The 17,866-nt window shown below is 37.2% G+C and overlaps 1 protein-coding gene across 3 annotated transcripts in view; it reads left to right on the forward strand.

Moving 5' to 3' along the window:
• Nucleotides 1-17,866, forward strand: part of LOC117415820 (protein O-mannosyl-transferase TMTC2-like) — a 101,405-nt gene that overhangs the window by 32,432 nt on the left and 51,107 nt on the right. The window contains exons 2-3 of one of the 3 annotated variants that reach the window (XM_034026656.3): nt 5,947-6,056; nt 6,971-7,541. In XM_034026656.3, the coding sequence (XP_033882547.1) occupies nt 5,950-6,056; nt 6,971-7,541 (678 nt within the window). In that variant the 5' untranslated portion in view covers nt 5,947-5,949. Of the gene's footprint in view, nt 1-636; nt 754-5,946; nt 6,057-6,970; nt 7,542-17,866 lie in introns of those variants that run through there. The other 2 variants (XM_059027570.1, XM_034026657.3) reach the window with 2 other exon arrangements.

Below are 17,866 nucleotides of genomic sequence, written 5' to 3' on the forward strand. Positions count from 1 at the left end.
ACAAAAAGGTCAATGTCCTGGAGTGGCCCAGTCAAAGCCCGGACCTCAATCCAATTCAGAATATGTGGAAAGAGTTGAAAATTGCTGTTCACCAAAGGTCCCCATCCAACTTGACAGAGCTTGAGCAATTTTGCAAAGAAGAATGGGCAAAAATGGCAGTGTCCAGATGTGCAAAGCTGGTACACATTTATCCAAATAGACTCATGGCAAATTGCTGCCAAAGGTGCCTCTACCAAATATTGACTCAAGGGGGTGAATACTTATGCAATCAATTATTGTATTTGTAATTAATTTAGAACAATTTGTAGATTTTTTTTTCACTTTGACATTATGGACTTTTTTTGTGTTGTTCAGTGGCAAAAACTCCTAATTAAATCCATTTTGATTCCATGTTGTAACACAATAAATTGTGGAAAAGTCCAAGGGTGGTGAATACTTTTGAAAGCCACTGTAACTACTGCACATGTACACATATATTGCAGATATTTCATTATCAACCAAGAACTGTAATAGTGGGCATTACTATGATGTAGCTGTAATTAACATATTAACATATAGAGGGAGATATCTTTTTTATATACAGTTGCAGACAAAAGTATTTGGGCAGTTCATTTTTTTTTTTTAGAAAAACCACAGTCAGGCGAATTGCTGGAATGGCCAGAAGAATCGGAGAGAACACTGACATGAGACGGTAATGGAACTGGATTCTGGAGATGTACTGGATTCTGGAGATGTGATTGTGGAAGTGAAGAGGTAGAATGTCACGTGCGTGGACGATAAAGGCTGAGATCCAGTCTTGATTAAATGGAACTGGCTGAATTTTTAAAATAATTTTCACACAGGAGAAGAAAGAAGACCAGTCTGTAGAGTAGGATGATCATGTTGATGGAGCTAATAGTGTAATAGTGTGCGGTGTGCTAAAGTGGTTCTTATCTACTGTATGAATAGTCTAGGGTTCTGCCAAAAGTGACCAGATCCTGAACAGCTGCAGCTGTTATTCGTTTTTTCTGTGACTCCGCGTGATGCCACTTGTCCTAGTGGCACAATCTCTAATTGTCCTATGGCACAGTCACGGTTTTAACCATTGTACAAAACTGTCAAACCCCTTTGACTGGTAAAATAAAAATCCCGTTACCTTATCCTATGTACATCTGCATTATGTTTAACCAAAGCGCCACTTCAGCTCACTGCCACTTAAACTCTGTGTAAGGAGACATTCAAAAGCACAGCTAGACCCAGTGTGGCCAATTGAGTAATGGAATAAGTGTACAAAAAAATTAACGTTGGTTAAAGATTGTTTTTAAAAGTTCAGTACTTCTCTTATCTGAATCTGTGGCTTACACATGCTAGCACACTGTCGTTTGCGTGATATTGTAATATTCAAAAGTCTTTGTTATTTCCCAGGATTGTTTCCTCCAGTAGGAGATTTTTTGAGACTGGCTCTGCTTCATGTAACTGTGCTTAAGGAAGCTGCTAATATTATTAGTCACTCATTTCCTGATTATATAAATACATATATATTTACATAGTTAACTGATGTAACTGTTTTGTAACTCCAGCTGAGAGAATGCCCATGTGACAGGAACTTGCATCTCAGTTGATACTGTAATTCTTGTATAAATAAATAAAACGTACAAATAGCTTTTGCATCGGTGCTGCAGTTAAATAAATTATATCTGTTAAGTAGTGAGACCCATATCCATCTACAGTGACTGTAGAGCCATCAGAGGTTGTGTGATAAGATACATTGCTTGGGAATTCAAAATGTTACTTTTTTTCTTTTTATTTTAAAAATTATATTCTTAGAGTAGTCAAATTGAGATGCAGCATCTTAGTTTCCACAGCTCTGTGATTTGAACCTTTAGATTTGTTGCCCCTCAATTGTTTGTGAATAAAGGTTAACCAATTAATTTAAGACAGTGAATTGTTGGCAGTGGACAAACATTACGAAGTCTATAGCCTGTTGAACATGTGCAAGAGGGGAGTTGCATGTGTATGACTTAACCAAGGAAGCTTTATGTTGGTCACTTTCCGTGCTAGCTCTCATTTCAGAATGAGATATTTCATCACGTTCTTTGAAATAGCCAAGCAGAGATTTCCACCTTAGGTAAACTGCATGTAAAAATGACAGAAGATGAAAGAGAAGAGATTTCATTTTATTATTCATGAAAAAAAAAATCTTTAAAACTCTGGGACAATGAGTCATAAAATACATTTTGAGAAGAATTCTTCTTTTCATTTTTTACTGTTTATTTTATTATTGACCTGGCATAAAGAAATGAAAGTCATGGGACGCTGGATGTAAACTAGATTATTAAAGGATATCGGAGCTTCTTGCCAGTGTTCCTATTGCATTGTCAGTTATTGCAGCCAGGTGATGACATATCACTGGCAATGTGCAAAACGTGCTTGCCTACTGCCCAGAGAAGTGTTCCGGTTTTACACAGTGGTGTTATTATGTCATGTAACTTGTTGTGGTTGTTCAAATAAAACATTATCTTGTAACTTTGTAATACTGCTCCCTTTAAAAAACTATATATAAACTATAATCAGTCATGTGATGGTGGTCCACTATGAAAGGTGCTATATAAAATAAAGTACAGTATATATATTGTATATATAAACACAATGCCGTCTTTTCTCTTGTTTTTATTTTTAGTCTGCATAAATGTCCAACTGTAAGAATAATTGCAAATTGAAATTAAATATATAGGAAATGAACAGTGTACAGTATATCATTTATAAATGATATAATTGGACTCTAAACCTAAACAAATGTATGGCTTCTTGAGGAGTCTGATGAGAAGCAAACGGGTGAAGTTATCCGCTTTGGAAGGAGAATGTTTTAAAAAAACAGAAATCCAATTTTGCTTCTTTTTTTGTATAAATTAGCAGCCTGACAAAATCAATTAGTACAGTATATTCAAAGACATAAGTATAATCCAGAGCTTTTGGCTGTTTTGTTGCCTAGGAAACCTGGTTAGATTTATTACATGCAGATATATTCCATTTTTGAAGGACTGTGGAGGTTTGTATTTTGCCCACTCCTGTGTTCATACTTAATAACAACACAGAACTTGTCTAGCACATATTATAGTCCTTAGGATCATAGTTTTTACCTCTGCGTTAAGCCAGCTTTGATAGCATAACTGTTTAACAAACATGCATACAATAAACAATGGGACACAACAAATTAAGAATTAGCACATAGATGTGCCTCAAATTTGAAGTATATGTCAAGGGAAAAAAAACAGAACTGCATAACTTACAATTCTTAATGAGCTCTCATCAGTCATTCCTGCTATGATGTCCTTATTAAGTAGGGGTTCTGTGTATGACCTTTTATCAAAAGTGTGCTTTTAATGCTAAAAATGGCTACTTTCTTTCCATTTAGAGCCAGGTCGTTTCTATAGATTTTTATGAACACTCTTGCCACTTTTTTTTGTATAGTAGAAAATAAGACTCGTTTTGGGATTGAAGCCCATTAAAGGCATGTGTTAACTTATATTTTTCGACAATTTTTAACAGGGAGGACATAACATGTTAAAGGGTAACTTGGTAGGGATGAAATATCAGTTATCTTAAATATATTCTTCTTATTGTTTAGATTTATGTTGTATCATTTTTTAATCCATGATATATTGATGACTTTTAAAAATCTGATGTTTAAAGCACCCGCATGGCCTCAATAGAGCTCTCAGAATCATGTCTGCAAGTAGCTCAGGTACACAAGGGTGTAACCATTTTAAAATGAATCATGAACAGTTTCTGATAACATAATGTCCTTATTCATGGATTACTTCATTTGTAAGATAATACAGCATCTCTAATGGCAACTGATTCACAGACTGTCTTCCATTAGAAATCCATACTTCACTTATAGCAGTCCAATTGAACACCTCAGACCATTAGAAACCAATCTGCACTGTATTTCCTCCTGGAATACCTTGTACTCTACTTTAGGTCTTTTTAAAAGGTTTGAAGTGCTGTTAATTGCATTACTCCAAGCTGACCTGCACTACAGCAAGTTATATTTTGCTCCAGGGTCTAGATGTGTCATAGATACATTGTGTAACATATCAACCACATCTAGCATTATCGCATATGACTGAGATACATTGAAGTCTTGAATGAATATTCCAATCGTAAAAGGGTAGATATGGATGTAAACAACATGCTGCTTTTGTGAGGAGTACATTTTACTGGAACTTCTTTACACGGCATATTAAAATGCTTACGTTTTTGCACTGTGCTTTGCATGGTTCATATTTAATTACATATTATTTCTACTTTGTTTTAGTTTAGAAAGTGTAATTTACCTCCTTTGTGCCAGTAAAAAACAAAACAAAAAATCTTATTTAAATGTACTGTTAATAAATAGCCAAAACATCTGTAATTGAGTCCATATATGCTATTGGCTTTGGCTACAGCATTAGGAGTTGGTACTGTTGGATTTCACATATGGAACGCCTGAGGTTTATTATTATATTTAGACTTTGGTGTGACACTAAATGCAGTTGTCACTGTTGATTCGAATTTCTGGACATAACACTTCAAACGCCCTTCAGGGTATATATTATACAAACTGCCTTTCTCAATTGAAATCAATTGTTGCAGAAGGGAAGTTTGACTCAAAGAAGCTTGTCATAAATTACACTGAAAGATGTGAGTTTTGACACATTAGAAATCAATCTGATCCGGTAATACACATTAGGACCTTTGCATTGTGTTGTCAACAGTCACTGGATATAGCGGGCCTGCAGTGGAGACAATAGTGCGGTTCCAAGAGGAATGCATTTAAAACTGATGAAGGGTTATTGGGAGGACTTTTTGTGCCAGCTATCCACAGGGCAGCTTCTAACCGCTTCTAACTACTCAATATTGAACTCAGCTGTTGTAATAAAGGGGAGAGTGTTACACGTGTGATAATTCCATAAAAAATGTACACAGCTATATTCAGCTCCATTACCAATGTAGTCCAGTAAAAAAAAAACCTTTCACTATTGCATTGTTTAAACCTCAATGATGCAATCTTTTTTCACATATCCATTTTACTTCATGTTTACCAACCATTTGATTTCCTTTGATTGTGTCACAGGGGATGCTTGGTTTTTGTTCACAAAAACTTCCATTACTAGTTATTTTTTAAGATGAAAAGTTCAATAAAACATGAATGCTAACTAGAATCAACTATCTTGATTAGGACTGCAGTGTATGTTTCTGTTCATTTAATGGCAGGCTAGTATATTAAACAGCATCTGTAAACTAGACATTGAAAAACATGCCTTAGCTAATCCTTTGTCTGCTGGAGCAGTTTCATTGTTATTTAGTTTTTTAATTTAGATTTAAGCTAGTTCTGTTCCCGACAGTCATTAATTAGCCATAAAAGACCAGCCTGTTTTTACATTATAGCTTAATTAATAACCTAATGACTCAAGCAAAATAATCTTAAAAGCTAAGTAACTGCCAGTAACCCTTGTTTCTGAAAACATACAGCTGTTTCTCAGAACATTTAATTAAGCACTGCCATAGACACTGACAATGTTGAAAGGTGGTAAACACTACCCATTACTCTGTATTCACTTTACCATACTGTACATGCACAACATTAAAAATAGATCTAATTAGAGGTATTTGAGTGTAGAAGCTTTGAAAAGCAAAGTTTATTTTTTCTTATAATAAAATGTCAAGCAGCTTTTTTTTTTTTCTTCGAATGAAAATGGCACCGCCTTAAACAGTGGTTGAGAGTAGAGTAACAGAATCAAAAGAGAATGGGTAGAAATGGATGCCAGTTACTGTTATTGCCCATATTTAACAAACCATTTTGTTAATATTTTATACTACAGGAACACAAACCTATGAACAGTTTTATCTGACAATTTTGTGTTTTCTCTTATGTAGTGTTCTATACACTTACCCTTACACTCATAGGCGTCATTTACACAGGGGATGCAGGGGACCAGCCCCCCTCACTTTTTTAATGATGAGGAAATGTCCCTGCCATGGATCGTTTGTGTGGTGACATCACAGGCCAGGAAATGCAGAGACACAGTCTGGTGAGTGAAGCGCTGCTGCACAGATTTACAATAAATCAAATGGTTTAAACAAAACACAAAACACTTTTACACACAAAACAGCACTTTGGCCAAAACAAATGGACAAACAAAACAGTGGACAAACCCCAAACAAGTATTGTGCTGGTCCTTCCAGCACAAGTAGCAATTGTTATTAAATTGATATTAAACTTTAAAATTAGATAAGTCAGCCAGGTCAAGGGAGGGTTTTTTGAGTACCGACGTAACTCGGGCAAGCTTAAATTAGTTTCAAAATGCTGTTGTGAAAACATGCGTGGGAAGTATAGGAATAACAGAAACCGGTTTATCTATTTGCTGTGATCCAAAAGAAACTATAGATCAAGAGAAAAAGTTAATCGCATTCTGAGGACATGGATGACCACTTTCTGTAACTGTAATGGGAGTACCATAAACTTACTATTAAAGTCCTTCAGCAAAGGGAAGGGAAACTGTCTTAAATGTCGGCATCTCAGTGCCTGCATACCTCGAGGATACTGCCCTGATAAAGGGTCAAGCAGAACAGATGCAGTTTGCAGTGATGGAAAGACCATTCAAGCTCAGCAGTACTCCTGATTTTATGTAATTTCCTGAAATTACCACTGGAGCAGATTTTCTATGGGTGTTTAGAAAAATAGTTTAGTTTAGATTGTGTTTCTTCCAGCTCATCAAGTCAATGTTAATTTGCTTCACCATAAGATGGATGTCTAGCTAAGTGGCTCCATTGCTTAGCAGATCATGTGCCAGTGATTGAAATAGGTACTGTAATACATATTTTAAATAATATTGTCACTATGGCTCTGTGAGTAATTTATTACGCATTTGGTTCCTGGGCATTTGTTCCACGGAAGACAATCTATTTATGTCTCTTTTCTTTCTTTTTATTTTGTTTTTTTTAGCCGTGCTATCAAAACCAACCAGGACCTGCTGCCGGAAACCCCCTGGACGCACATTTTCTACAACGACTTTTGGGGGACCCTGCTTACCCACAGTGGCAGCCACAAATCCTACCGCCCACTCTGCACTCTCTCCTTCCGCCTTAACTATGCTGTGGGGGGCCTGGAGCCCTGGGGCTACCACCTTGTCAATATTCTGCTTCATTGCTGTGTCACAGGCCTCTTCACCTGCCTCTCACGTCTCCTTCTCGGGGGCGGCCACTGGACCCTGATGGCGGGGCTGCTCTTTGCCTCGCACCCTGTGCATACGGAAGCTGTGGCAGGGATTGTGGGCAGGGCGGACGTTGGCGCTGCCCTCTTCTTCCTGCTTTCACTGCTTTGCTACATGCGACACTGCTCCCTGAGGGGGCAATCTGCCCACTGCCTGCCCTGGCTGCTGGGCAGCTTTGCCTGCGCGGCCTGCAGCATGCTGTGGAAAGAACAAGGGGTGACTGTCTTGGCTGTCTCAGCAGTTTATGATGTCTTTGTGTTCCACGGGCTCAAATTTCATCAGGTCATCTCACTTATTTTTAAGGTAAGCAGATTTGCTTTCCCTGTTTTAATCTTGTTTGCTCTTGGATGGGTTGAGTACATCTAGTCATCATTGGTTATTTTAAGTGCTTTGTGGATTACGAAGTTAAAGGTTCAGTCCTTTACCCGGCTTGGCTAGGCCTGCTATTGCAATGCTCGAATTAATGTTTTCGAGCAGCATTATTAAGTTATTATTAAAGTCCTTATTAAAAAACCTTAGTCAATTGCATTCAATAACTTGAGACTGAATCTTGATTCTTGATCCTTGGGGAAGCAGACATGATGGTCAGGCCAGGAAAAGATGCTGACAGGGAGTGTCTAAATAAAGCAAATGTGTTTGACACTGGAGGGGGAAAAAAAACTAGAAGTAAATGTTGAATTCTATTTTTGCCCTTCTATTTTAGGTTACAGAACTACAGTATATGAGTTATGTCAGGCAGATTCTGGTCTCCTATGTATGGTAACTAGTGGGACCTGGAATGTCTGTTGAACTCTAAATACCAGCGCACAGCAAAGCTTATTGTGCAATATTTAGGTCATGTGAATAGGTGTTAAAACCATGTTGCAAGACAACAGGAGCAGTTGCATAAAACACCGAACTGAATGTGAATGAAACATAGAATTCACACTTAAAAACATCATTTATCTTTTGAAGCACTTTTGTTCCCATTACAGGGGTGACAGGAAATGTTGTGGCCAAGGAAGGAACCATTTTGTAAATTGCGATTGATACGGTACATCATTCAAGCAGCAGTTAGCTAATTCTGTTTCTCAGTCCCTTGTGGTACTGTACCATAGTTCAACCATCAAATTCAAACACTGTAGTACAGAAAAGAAACTTGGTAATGCATGTATTAATTTATTTTAATTTTATTAATTAGATAACATTGGGTCGACACAGTTTGTCTCAATGTATTACTGCATCTTTTTTAGTAATACTATACATCTTGTTGGAGTCTGTGGAAAATGAATGGTCTTAAGAAAGATCAGCTTGGTGTGAGAGGGACGGAAAGATTTAAATGCTCAGACTGACTCCATATCATATGCCTCTACTATTTTCCCTTCTCTTATATGCTTTCTATCCAACCCGCTAATCTCCAAAATGGGGACTTGCAGTACAGTCATTCCTTTGCAAACATCATACTGGGCTTTAACCAATAGAATTAGTTATCTTTTTTTTTGCCAGATCAGTAGTTTGTGTCTATTTATATCTCTTCCCATCATTCATTGACAGTTTTCTGGCCAGCTCTTGCCTGTTTGTGGCATTTGCCGGACAGTTTTACAGTCCTAGCTTCTCCTTCCAGAAAACAAATCAGCTTGAGGCCCCACTGCCCCATTCCTGCCACTGAGTTCTTCTCAATTCTTGCTGACGTGAATAACTTTTTAATGCATCCTACCACCCCTCAGGCTCGGTACCCCATCCTGAGACCGGCCCATCCAGTCACCAAGGCAACCGCTTCCTATTGTATACTTATATGATTATCCTCACTTTGAGGATACATGCTACCTATGTGTTGTCTAAATTGACCAAATTTATCTGCCTGAAAATGTTTTTTTTATACGCCCATAAGGAGGAATCATTTTCTGTTCAAATCCTATTTAATTTTCCTGTAATTTACTGTAACTGGTATTCTCATGGATATACAACTTTCATGCTGTTTTTCCTATGTAGCTGCCAGCTTTTTGTTTCTTATTATCTATATACATCAACAGTGGACAGAGGTTTCATGGATTAAAAAGCTTTTAAATATTTGAGTGGTTTTGTCAAACATTAATGCCTACAGATGTTCTTCATATATGAATGTTGATGGCCAGAACTAAGAAGGCTTGATCTGCTTCATTTTAGAAATTGGAATCCGCACAGTATTCTTGAGGTTGATAATTTGCTATGCCTTTGAAGAATTAACCAAACCATGCCTATCATTGTGCCAAGACCCCCATTTAAGGAAGAAAACAAGCCTTGATTGTATTCACCAAGTAGAGAAAGACGGACTGACACAATTCGTGCATAAGGGTCCATCCACCTTTTGAATGAGGACCCTAAAAACTGAAAATACTTCAGAAATTGGGTTACTCATGGAGTGAAATTAGTTCTACTCACTCTCTGAGGACAGTGGCTCACATCACAAAACAACAGTAACATTTAGCCAATGGGTTCCTTTTGCAAGCATTTCTGAAAGACAGGCCAAGAATAGGAGGGAGACTAAACGGCTCCCTCACAAACCTGCCTATGCTCTCCCTGCTGTGTCAATTGTTAGGTAGTCTCAATCTCCAGTGATGTAAGTCCAGCATCTTTCCAGAACACCAGAACTGTTCACAAAGAGTACATCATAGAAAAAGAAGTTGAAGACTATGGTTTTTAGCTGCTGTATTTTAAAGCAGTTGAATTGTGGGGGAGGCCACAGCATCTCTACTTGGCAGATGTTTTATTTAAACTCATGCAGCTGTTGCTATTCTTTTTATTTTTATTTGATGTGCACAAAAAAGCATTTTGGAAAACTGATATGGGAACTGAGAATTATATCTATTGAGAAGATAAGCCATCTGTGTTTAATAAACCAGAAGATTCCTAATCACCCAGTTACAGTAAATAATCATTTAGTCGATTTCTTAACCTAAATTACCGCATGGGTCTGTGCTCAGAGCAATAGATACTTCTTAATAACCCAATTTAGGTGAGTTTCATTTGCACCAAAGAAAGTGACATGGGATATCAATAGCAATAATTACCCACTGTTTAAAAAAAGATACCTGCAACCATAACTAAAATGTATGTCATCGCCATTTACATATAAATGCACTTCAGATAGTATGTATCTCTTTGAACATTTTCAATCCTTCAAAATGTGGTTACTCAAATATTGTGTGTTTTTCTTATATATAGCCTGTGCTAAGGTGCTTTGGACTGAGTTACTGTTTTTTGTCAATTGTACTTTATTTAAGAAAGTAAAGCGATTGAATTTCACCCTATTTAAAGCATTGATCTTTGAAGTTTTGTACTGGAATAAAAAAGAAAAAACTCTAAAGTAGGCGAAGCATCCATTTAAATTAAAGAGTGTATTGGTCTTCTAGTGTTGATTTTAAAAAAGCTCCATGACATTCCTTGGGTATGGTACATTAACTTTCCTAATACATGCAGATGTGATACAACCAAAAAAAGAAACTGGATACAATGTAGTTATGTCTTATTTTTATGGTGAAATCTGCAAGGGCAAATCTACGCACCTTTCATAGATTGAGTTTTTGCTTCCAGGGATGTTCCTTCATAGGTCAAGCGGAATTAATCATCCAAAGAGCAAACTCCTGGTTTAAAAAGATCAACCAATGATTGCATTCAGATTTCTAAGACAAACCGAGAACTGCAGTAATACCCTTTGGTTGTGAAAGAAGGTGAAAGTAAACTCACTGTATTTGAGTGGTTGACTTTGTCATTGTCAACCTTTGTGGTGTTCTGACCTGCTGTACTGTTCACTAGTCATGTTAGTCTAAAACCCCCTTTGGGGAAGTCACCTAGAGTTGAAAAGGCTTTAAGAGATCAGCTCCACTACCATGGAAATCAATTTTCTTTCCAAGGATGATTAAACTTCTGGTTGCTGCTGGCCAGCAGTTGGTGATCAGATGCTGTGGATCACCCTGCAGCTGGGAGTGACGGCAGTTGTTACTACTGAACCTGTGTTGTTTGAGAAAACCTGCCATAGTTTAGGTAATGCCAGTATTATTGCAATGTGTGGTTCTCCGTGCCTCAGTGGCTTTCAGTTGCGTGCATCTGGGCTCACAGAATGGCTTGGAAAATGAGAGTCATTGATTTATATTAATCTCTGTTGACTCATGCCATTTACAACCAACCATATGTGATTCACTCTGTATTGAACATTGACTGTCGCTGTATGATATCAGCAAATACCTATGTTAAGCTTATTATGTTTTTATGATGTGCCTGCCACACGTGATATATGATGCCTTAAAATAGGCTTTACAGTGCATATAATGTTATAATGCTAATAACCCCAGGACATCTTTGTTAACAAAAAGTTGCTTCTTAATTGCCCACAACATTTTAAATAAAATAAAACTGGAACAATAATAATGCAAAAAAAAAATAATTACTTGTGATTCCCTGTTGATGCAAAATGCAAAAAGTAGACATACCTAAAACGGTGGTCATTTTTGGTGGTACAAGTTTTTTCATAGTCAATATATTTATCTGCTCGTTCTGTAATGAATTATCCATCAGAACATGAAGTTACTCAGGTGCTTGATACAGATCTGTATGCTTTTACATTAATGTATTACCCCTGGAGGAAAGAAGACTAATGGCAGTCTTCACAAGCCATCCTGTGGTCATCAAAAATTGAAACCTCCTGCAAGATTTGAATAAGATTATCGACACTGGCAGACATGTAAACATTTTTTTTTTTATCATTTTGACATCCATTGGAACTTCTTAAAAACGACTGTCATGCTTCATGATTTCCCTCAAAATGATTTTGTGAATGCAGAAGAATGGAAAAAACTAACCCCTTTATAATTCATACAGTACAAGGCGGCTGCTTCTGTGAGGGATCAGTTTTTCACCAGCTTTCTCATGCATAGGAGGCTGTGTGGTCCAGTGGTTAAAGAAAAGGGCTTGTAACCAGGAGGTCCCCGGTTCAAATCCCACCTCAGCCACTGACTCATTGTGTGACCCTGAGCAAGTCACTTAACCTCCTTGTGCTCCGTCTTTCAGGTGAGATGTAATTGTAAGTGACTCTGCAGCTGATGCATAGTTCACACACCTTAGTTTCTCTGTAAGTCGCCTTGGATAACGGCGTCTGCTAAATGAACAAATAATAATAATAATACTTACTGACAAATACTCTTACATCTTGTTACCTGATTTATCATATCTCAGGAAAATGTGTACAGCCAAAATCCTCCAACCCTATTAAGATTATCATATCTCAGGAAAATGTGTACAGCCAAAATTCTCCAAACCAGCAATTCCTAACGCTGGCTCTCATGGTCTGTTCTAGTCCAGGACTTTGTTCCAATCAAGTCAAGTTCTAATAGAAATCTACAAATATATTGGTAATAATGAGTAAAACCCATATACTATTACAATAAGGATTTTACTAATTATTTGGGGAAAAATTGGAGCATCAAATTTTACTTACTGGCATACTCACCTCCTGCTAAACCCTCAAAGAATGTTTTAATTCTATACAAGATTGCTGAATGCTTACAAATCTACACAGTGTAATTTCAGACAATTTATTCTGAGGTAAAAACATTCATTGTATGGGCCATTTCAGTGTGGTTCAGCTAATAAGCCTATATTCTGTAACAGATTCTATTAATACACCTGACTATTTTTAAAACATTTAGTATTAGACAAATTAAAATCTAAAACAAAATGGCCAAAATGGTTTAATAGATCAATTTAAAAAAAATATTCAGAGAAAAAGTATGCTTTTGAGGTTAAAGAAGTCACAAGATAAAATGTTGTTTATTTGGGAGTTTCCTAAAAGATGTCAAGTACTGTAAAAGACCCAGTTATGTGTAGCTGTATTTTATAACATGGTGGAATAATCAGTTGTTTTCTTGCTGAGTGCAATCTGTGGTAGACGGATTTGTAATCGTCATCAGCTTGAGTTGTGGTGCCTGTATGGAGCTCTGACATGTCCTTGTTCTGTGATATGTTACTGTAAAGCCCTACCATACCCAGGTGGTTATTGTATGCTCTAGTTGTCTTATAATAGCTCCTGTCATCAAGTGATAAACCACATGCGTTCGAGTGGCTGGGTACTTGCACTCTCACACTTGCCTCTTAGTACATTCTGAACACAGCTTTATGTAGCAGCTAATGTGTTTTTAAGCAAACTTTTCCACTAACTGCTAATGGAGATGCATGCAACTGGTTTATTTGGTAAAATGAGGCCAAAACCATGGAATTACTACCAGTGCCCTTTTTGACATTTTTTTTTTTTTATTGGTACTTTTAGTAATAATTTTACGAGTCAGTGGTGATGTTTTCATTTTATTTAATTGGGCTAGTCTTTTCAGCTTGCTAGCTCCTTCCTAAATGTGTCTAAAGTACAACCCCCTCCCCTTCCACACATGCACACTTTCTAGGCTGCTTGTTTGTGAATAACTATTCCAAGGAAAAGAAACACACGCTACACAGACACATATTTTGTAGCCCATACTTCTGTGTTTTTTTACTTGGGGTGGTTCATGTTGAAATGCAACAAAAACAGCTTGTGTATTTTTTTAATTTTTTTTTTAAGTTTGACCGGGAAACATTGGATCAGTACCAGTTTTCTTCTTCAGTATGTAAATGGAGGTCTCAAGCCACGAGGACCATGCTTGGTGTTGGAGAATGGCAAATGCCCAAATTATTCATTGACATAAATTTAAACCTGTGAACATCAGCCCAGTAGGCTAGGACGTATGCTATTCACAAGGATATTACATTTCACATTGACTAAATAAATAATGTAGATGCTTCAGTTTGAACTGTGACTATGGTAGACAAATGTGTACGTCAGCCTCAGTCACATTTCATATGCAACAGTATCCACATTGGTCTGAGCCCAACAGAACTCAATGGACTCAGTCACCTGACTAGATTTTAACCATGTCCAAGTGATGAATGCTAGTGCCCTCCACAGCAAGGACATTTCCACTGTTCCGTGACCTATATTTGAACATATTTTTAGCATAAAAACAGTTAATCATTGATAGTCCAGCCAACCGTTCCACGTACACCATCTGGAGGGTACTACATAAGACACCTCAGTTCAAAAACATTTTGTCCACCAATAAACAATTATAGCCTGGAAAATGGACTCCATACTCAATGAAACATTCTTGTTTCAAGGCACCCATATTGCCATCTCCAGTCATGGTGTGGTCCTTATACACATAAAAGGTTTGACTCCTACATTAGGTAATGATAAATTTTCCACACCACCATGTCTGTTAAGAGACAACATTTTTAGATGAGTTGATGTTGATGTTGTAATGACTTGAAGGTTACATTGGTTCATAATTAGAATGTCCCAAAAACATGTCTAAGGAAATTCTGTTTTTATTTATTTTTTATTTTCTTTGGACTCTTTCTTATTATTTGTATCATGTTTATCTGTTTTGTGCTTTGTTTTGCGGAAAGAACTGTGTTTACCGTTGGGGGGGGAAGAGCCTTCAAAGCAAATTTTCCCAGTGACCTAAGAACAGAGGAAACAATATGTTGCAATAATTCCACTGTGTTAATGTGTATGGGGTAAATTTAGATGCAGCATGTTTTTGTGGGTTAGTAAAGCGTGCAAACTGTTATTGTTTACCTTAACATTCTGAATCACTTCATTTAGCCTTTGTCTGAGGCCTGTCTGGATAGAAGTACAGAACAGGCTGCAGGGTTAAATTGAAACAAATGCTGTAACTGAAGTTCTGTATTATGAGCAGTATACGGTTACTAGTTGTCCTGTATTTTGCTGTTGATGAACACACTTTTTTTTTTTTATCACACTGTACAATAAATTTGGATTTAAATGAATAAAGAGAAACAAAGGAACTTTTTGCACATCATTGCCACCTCACTCTTTTCATTTAATAAATGGCAATATTTAAGGGAATTAATTAAATGAAATAGTTTGCCAGCAAAAGTATAGGGAAATCCTACCGTTTTTTTGTTAATTAACAAATATAACATTTTGAAAAAATAAGTTAAGCCACAGAAATATAAAAGCTGTCTGTCTAGGATTTTAAACCGGAGCATTCATTTTTTTTGACAGTTCATTTACTTTAAATTACACATGAACCAGCCCCATTTGAAATTACAGGGGTGTTTCCAATAGAGATGGGCAGATACAGAAATGAATACATTCTGGAAGAATATGCTATTTTAATGAGCTCACAGTGGGTTATATTCTTCATGAGATGGGTGTTGAAAACATCATCAGTTATGTCTCCAAGTTTGCAGCAATGAGTATTAAAATACTTTTAATATGGCTGATGCCAGCAAGTAAGGGTTCTCAATTCTAACTAGTGGTGGTATGAATTGACCCAGATAGACCATTGTATTTCTGTCAGGGCATTTTGTCATTCAGATCAATCAAAATGATGTCGTGGTACCAAATGCATGTACTTATTTTAAGGCAATAATATACCAATAAATATAACATTAATTAAAGGTTTTCTAAAACTACAGACAATAGGCAGGTTTTAAATGGCACCACATACATATAGTATAAACCCATTTCTTTGTTAAATACTGGTTCAATAAAACACCCCACACTTCCCTAAACAACAGACTACAATAAGCCCTGTGCGATACTGCTGGAACCAATATGTGTGGATAGTCCTGCCAGCTTCAGAACCATGTGCCAGGGCATCTGGAATCTGGATCACCCTATAATACCTTCCACTCGCATTTAATTAAGAAGAGGATGCGTGAACCAATAACCCGCTCTCACGTGCTGATTAAACACCAAGGCTGGGGGCAATTCAGAAAAACATGTTGGAGAGTTTTATTTATTCATCTCTTTCCTGCATAGCTCCCTCATCTATTTATCCAATACCTTTTTGGATTCTGTTTATAATTATTTTCACACAGTCTGGAATCTTTTTTTTTTATTATTCCAAAATTTGAAACAAAACTTAAAAACTTAAAACAAGTTCACTTTGGTCATATTGTCTACCAGGAGGCCACGTTTAAAGTCTCCTCTTTTCCAGGCAGAATATTTTTAATTAACAATACACAGTACTTGCATTCTGCACTAGAGACCCACTGGTATAATTGGTCTTATCCTGTAAATCCTCACAGGAAATAATATCCTTTTCATGGTATAATGACTGATATATTTCACAACAGGCATGACTAATTCCCAGGGAAGTCTTATAAACCAGACCTCACTCTGTTATCTTAAAGTAGTTGCTATAAAAGGCTGTGTTGCTTCAGAATGAACTTTTTCCATGTTATAGATACTTTTTTCATCACAAAATGTACATTATTTTGTTGTTGTTGTTGTTGTTGTAAAGCTTTACACACTGGTTATTTATGGCTGGGGTAGCCCTTCTCCATTCAATTTACAAATAAATAATTTCTGCACATACTTTACTTTACCTCAGCAGTTCCATTAAACATAGGGCACCTCTAATAAAGAAATAATTCACTCCACAATAGTTTTATTACATTTCTAGTGCTGTAGAAGTCTGGTGAAAAATCTAGCTGGTCAATTGTAAATGCCAAGCCACACAATAACAAACCCCTGTAGTTACAGGATTGGGGGAGGTGATTGATGATCTTGATGACATCATCTCTGCAAGACGCAGACAGTTCCACTGCAGGTTTTACTGTTCAAAAAAATTACTTATTACTGTAATTCCAAGTATAATCTTTTCAATTTGGCTTAATCAGAGCAGATCTGTGCAGAAGTATGTCTACATTGCTTGTAGGAAATTGGGAATGGAACAATGATTTAAATTGAAGAGACACAACAAGTTCATACAAGTGTCAAATTACAATCAAACTGATTGTTCCCAAACGGCATAGTTATTTCCAGCAGATTTGGGATGTAATGTGCAGTTCAAATGACCAGGCAGCCGTAAGAATGATACATTTTGGTTATAAAAGGCTTAAATCTGTGGCTTGACATTGAAAATATTGTTAATTATAAAGGATAGATTTTAAAAATGCCTGTTTTATAAAAGTGGATACATATTGTTGCTGTAATAGAGACCTTTAAAAGGTTTGCACAAGCTCTCTTCATCAGAAAGATACAAGTACAGCACAGCAAAGTTCCCATGGTGAAAAAACAGCAAGGTGGGTCCCTGAATGGCTCACCGCACGGTGTGCAGTGTGAGTCATACAACCAGAGATCACAAGTTTGAATCCTGTTTGTGCGATGTAGCCGGTCTTCGCTGGGGATACCGTGGGGGTGCCACATTGTCTTTGGCGCTCCCGGGGCTGGGAAGGTGGGATCCGGCTCAGAATGTTTCTCTTTACCACTCTGCGGTGACCCCTACACGCCGGGTGAGCTTGGGGGTGGAGATTTGCTGGGCTGGTCTTTGTCCTGCAGAGGCTGGTAGCCAGCGGACATCTGCTCTCGAGTTCCTGGGTGTAAAAAGACGGCGATTGGCCCGTGGGATCAGAGGATGCCCCCTGAGCCTCGGGTCACTGAGCTGTGTGGGGAATCACCGCGGTGAAGGAGAAATAATAATAATAATAATAATTGGGCATTCCAAATTGGGAGAAAATCGGGGGTAAAATAATTGGAGATTCTAAATTAAAAAAAAACAACAAAAAAAAAAACCAGCAAGGTCATCAGTTAGGAGGAAGTGAGGAAAATG

This window comes from Acipenser ruthenus, chromosome 7 (assembly GCF_902713425.1).
Source record: "Acipenser ruthenus chromosome 7, fAciRut3.2 maternal haplotype, whole genome shotgun sequence".
In the NCBI taxonomy this organism is placed as follows: Eukaryota; Metazoa; Chordata; class Actinopteri; order Acipenseriformes; family Acipenseridae; genus Acipenser; species Acipenser ruthenus.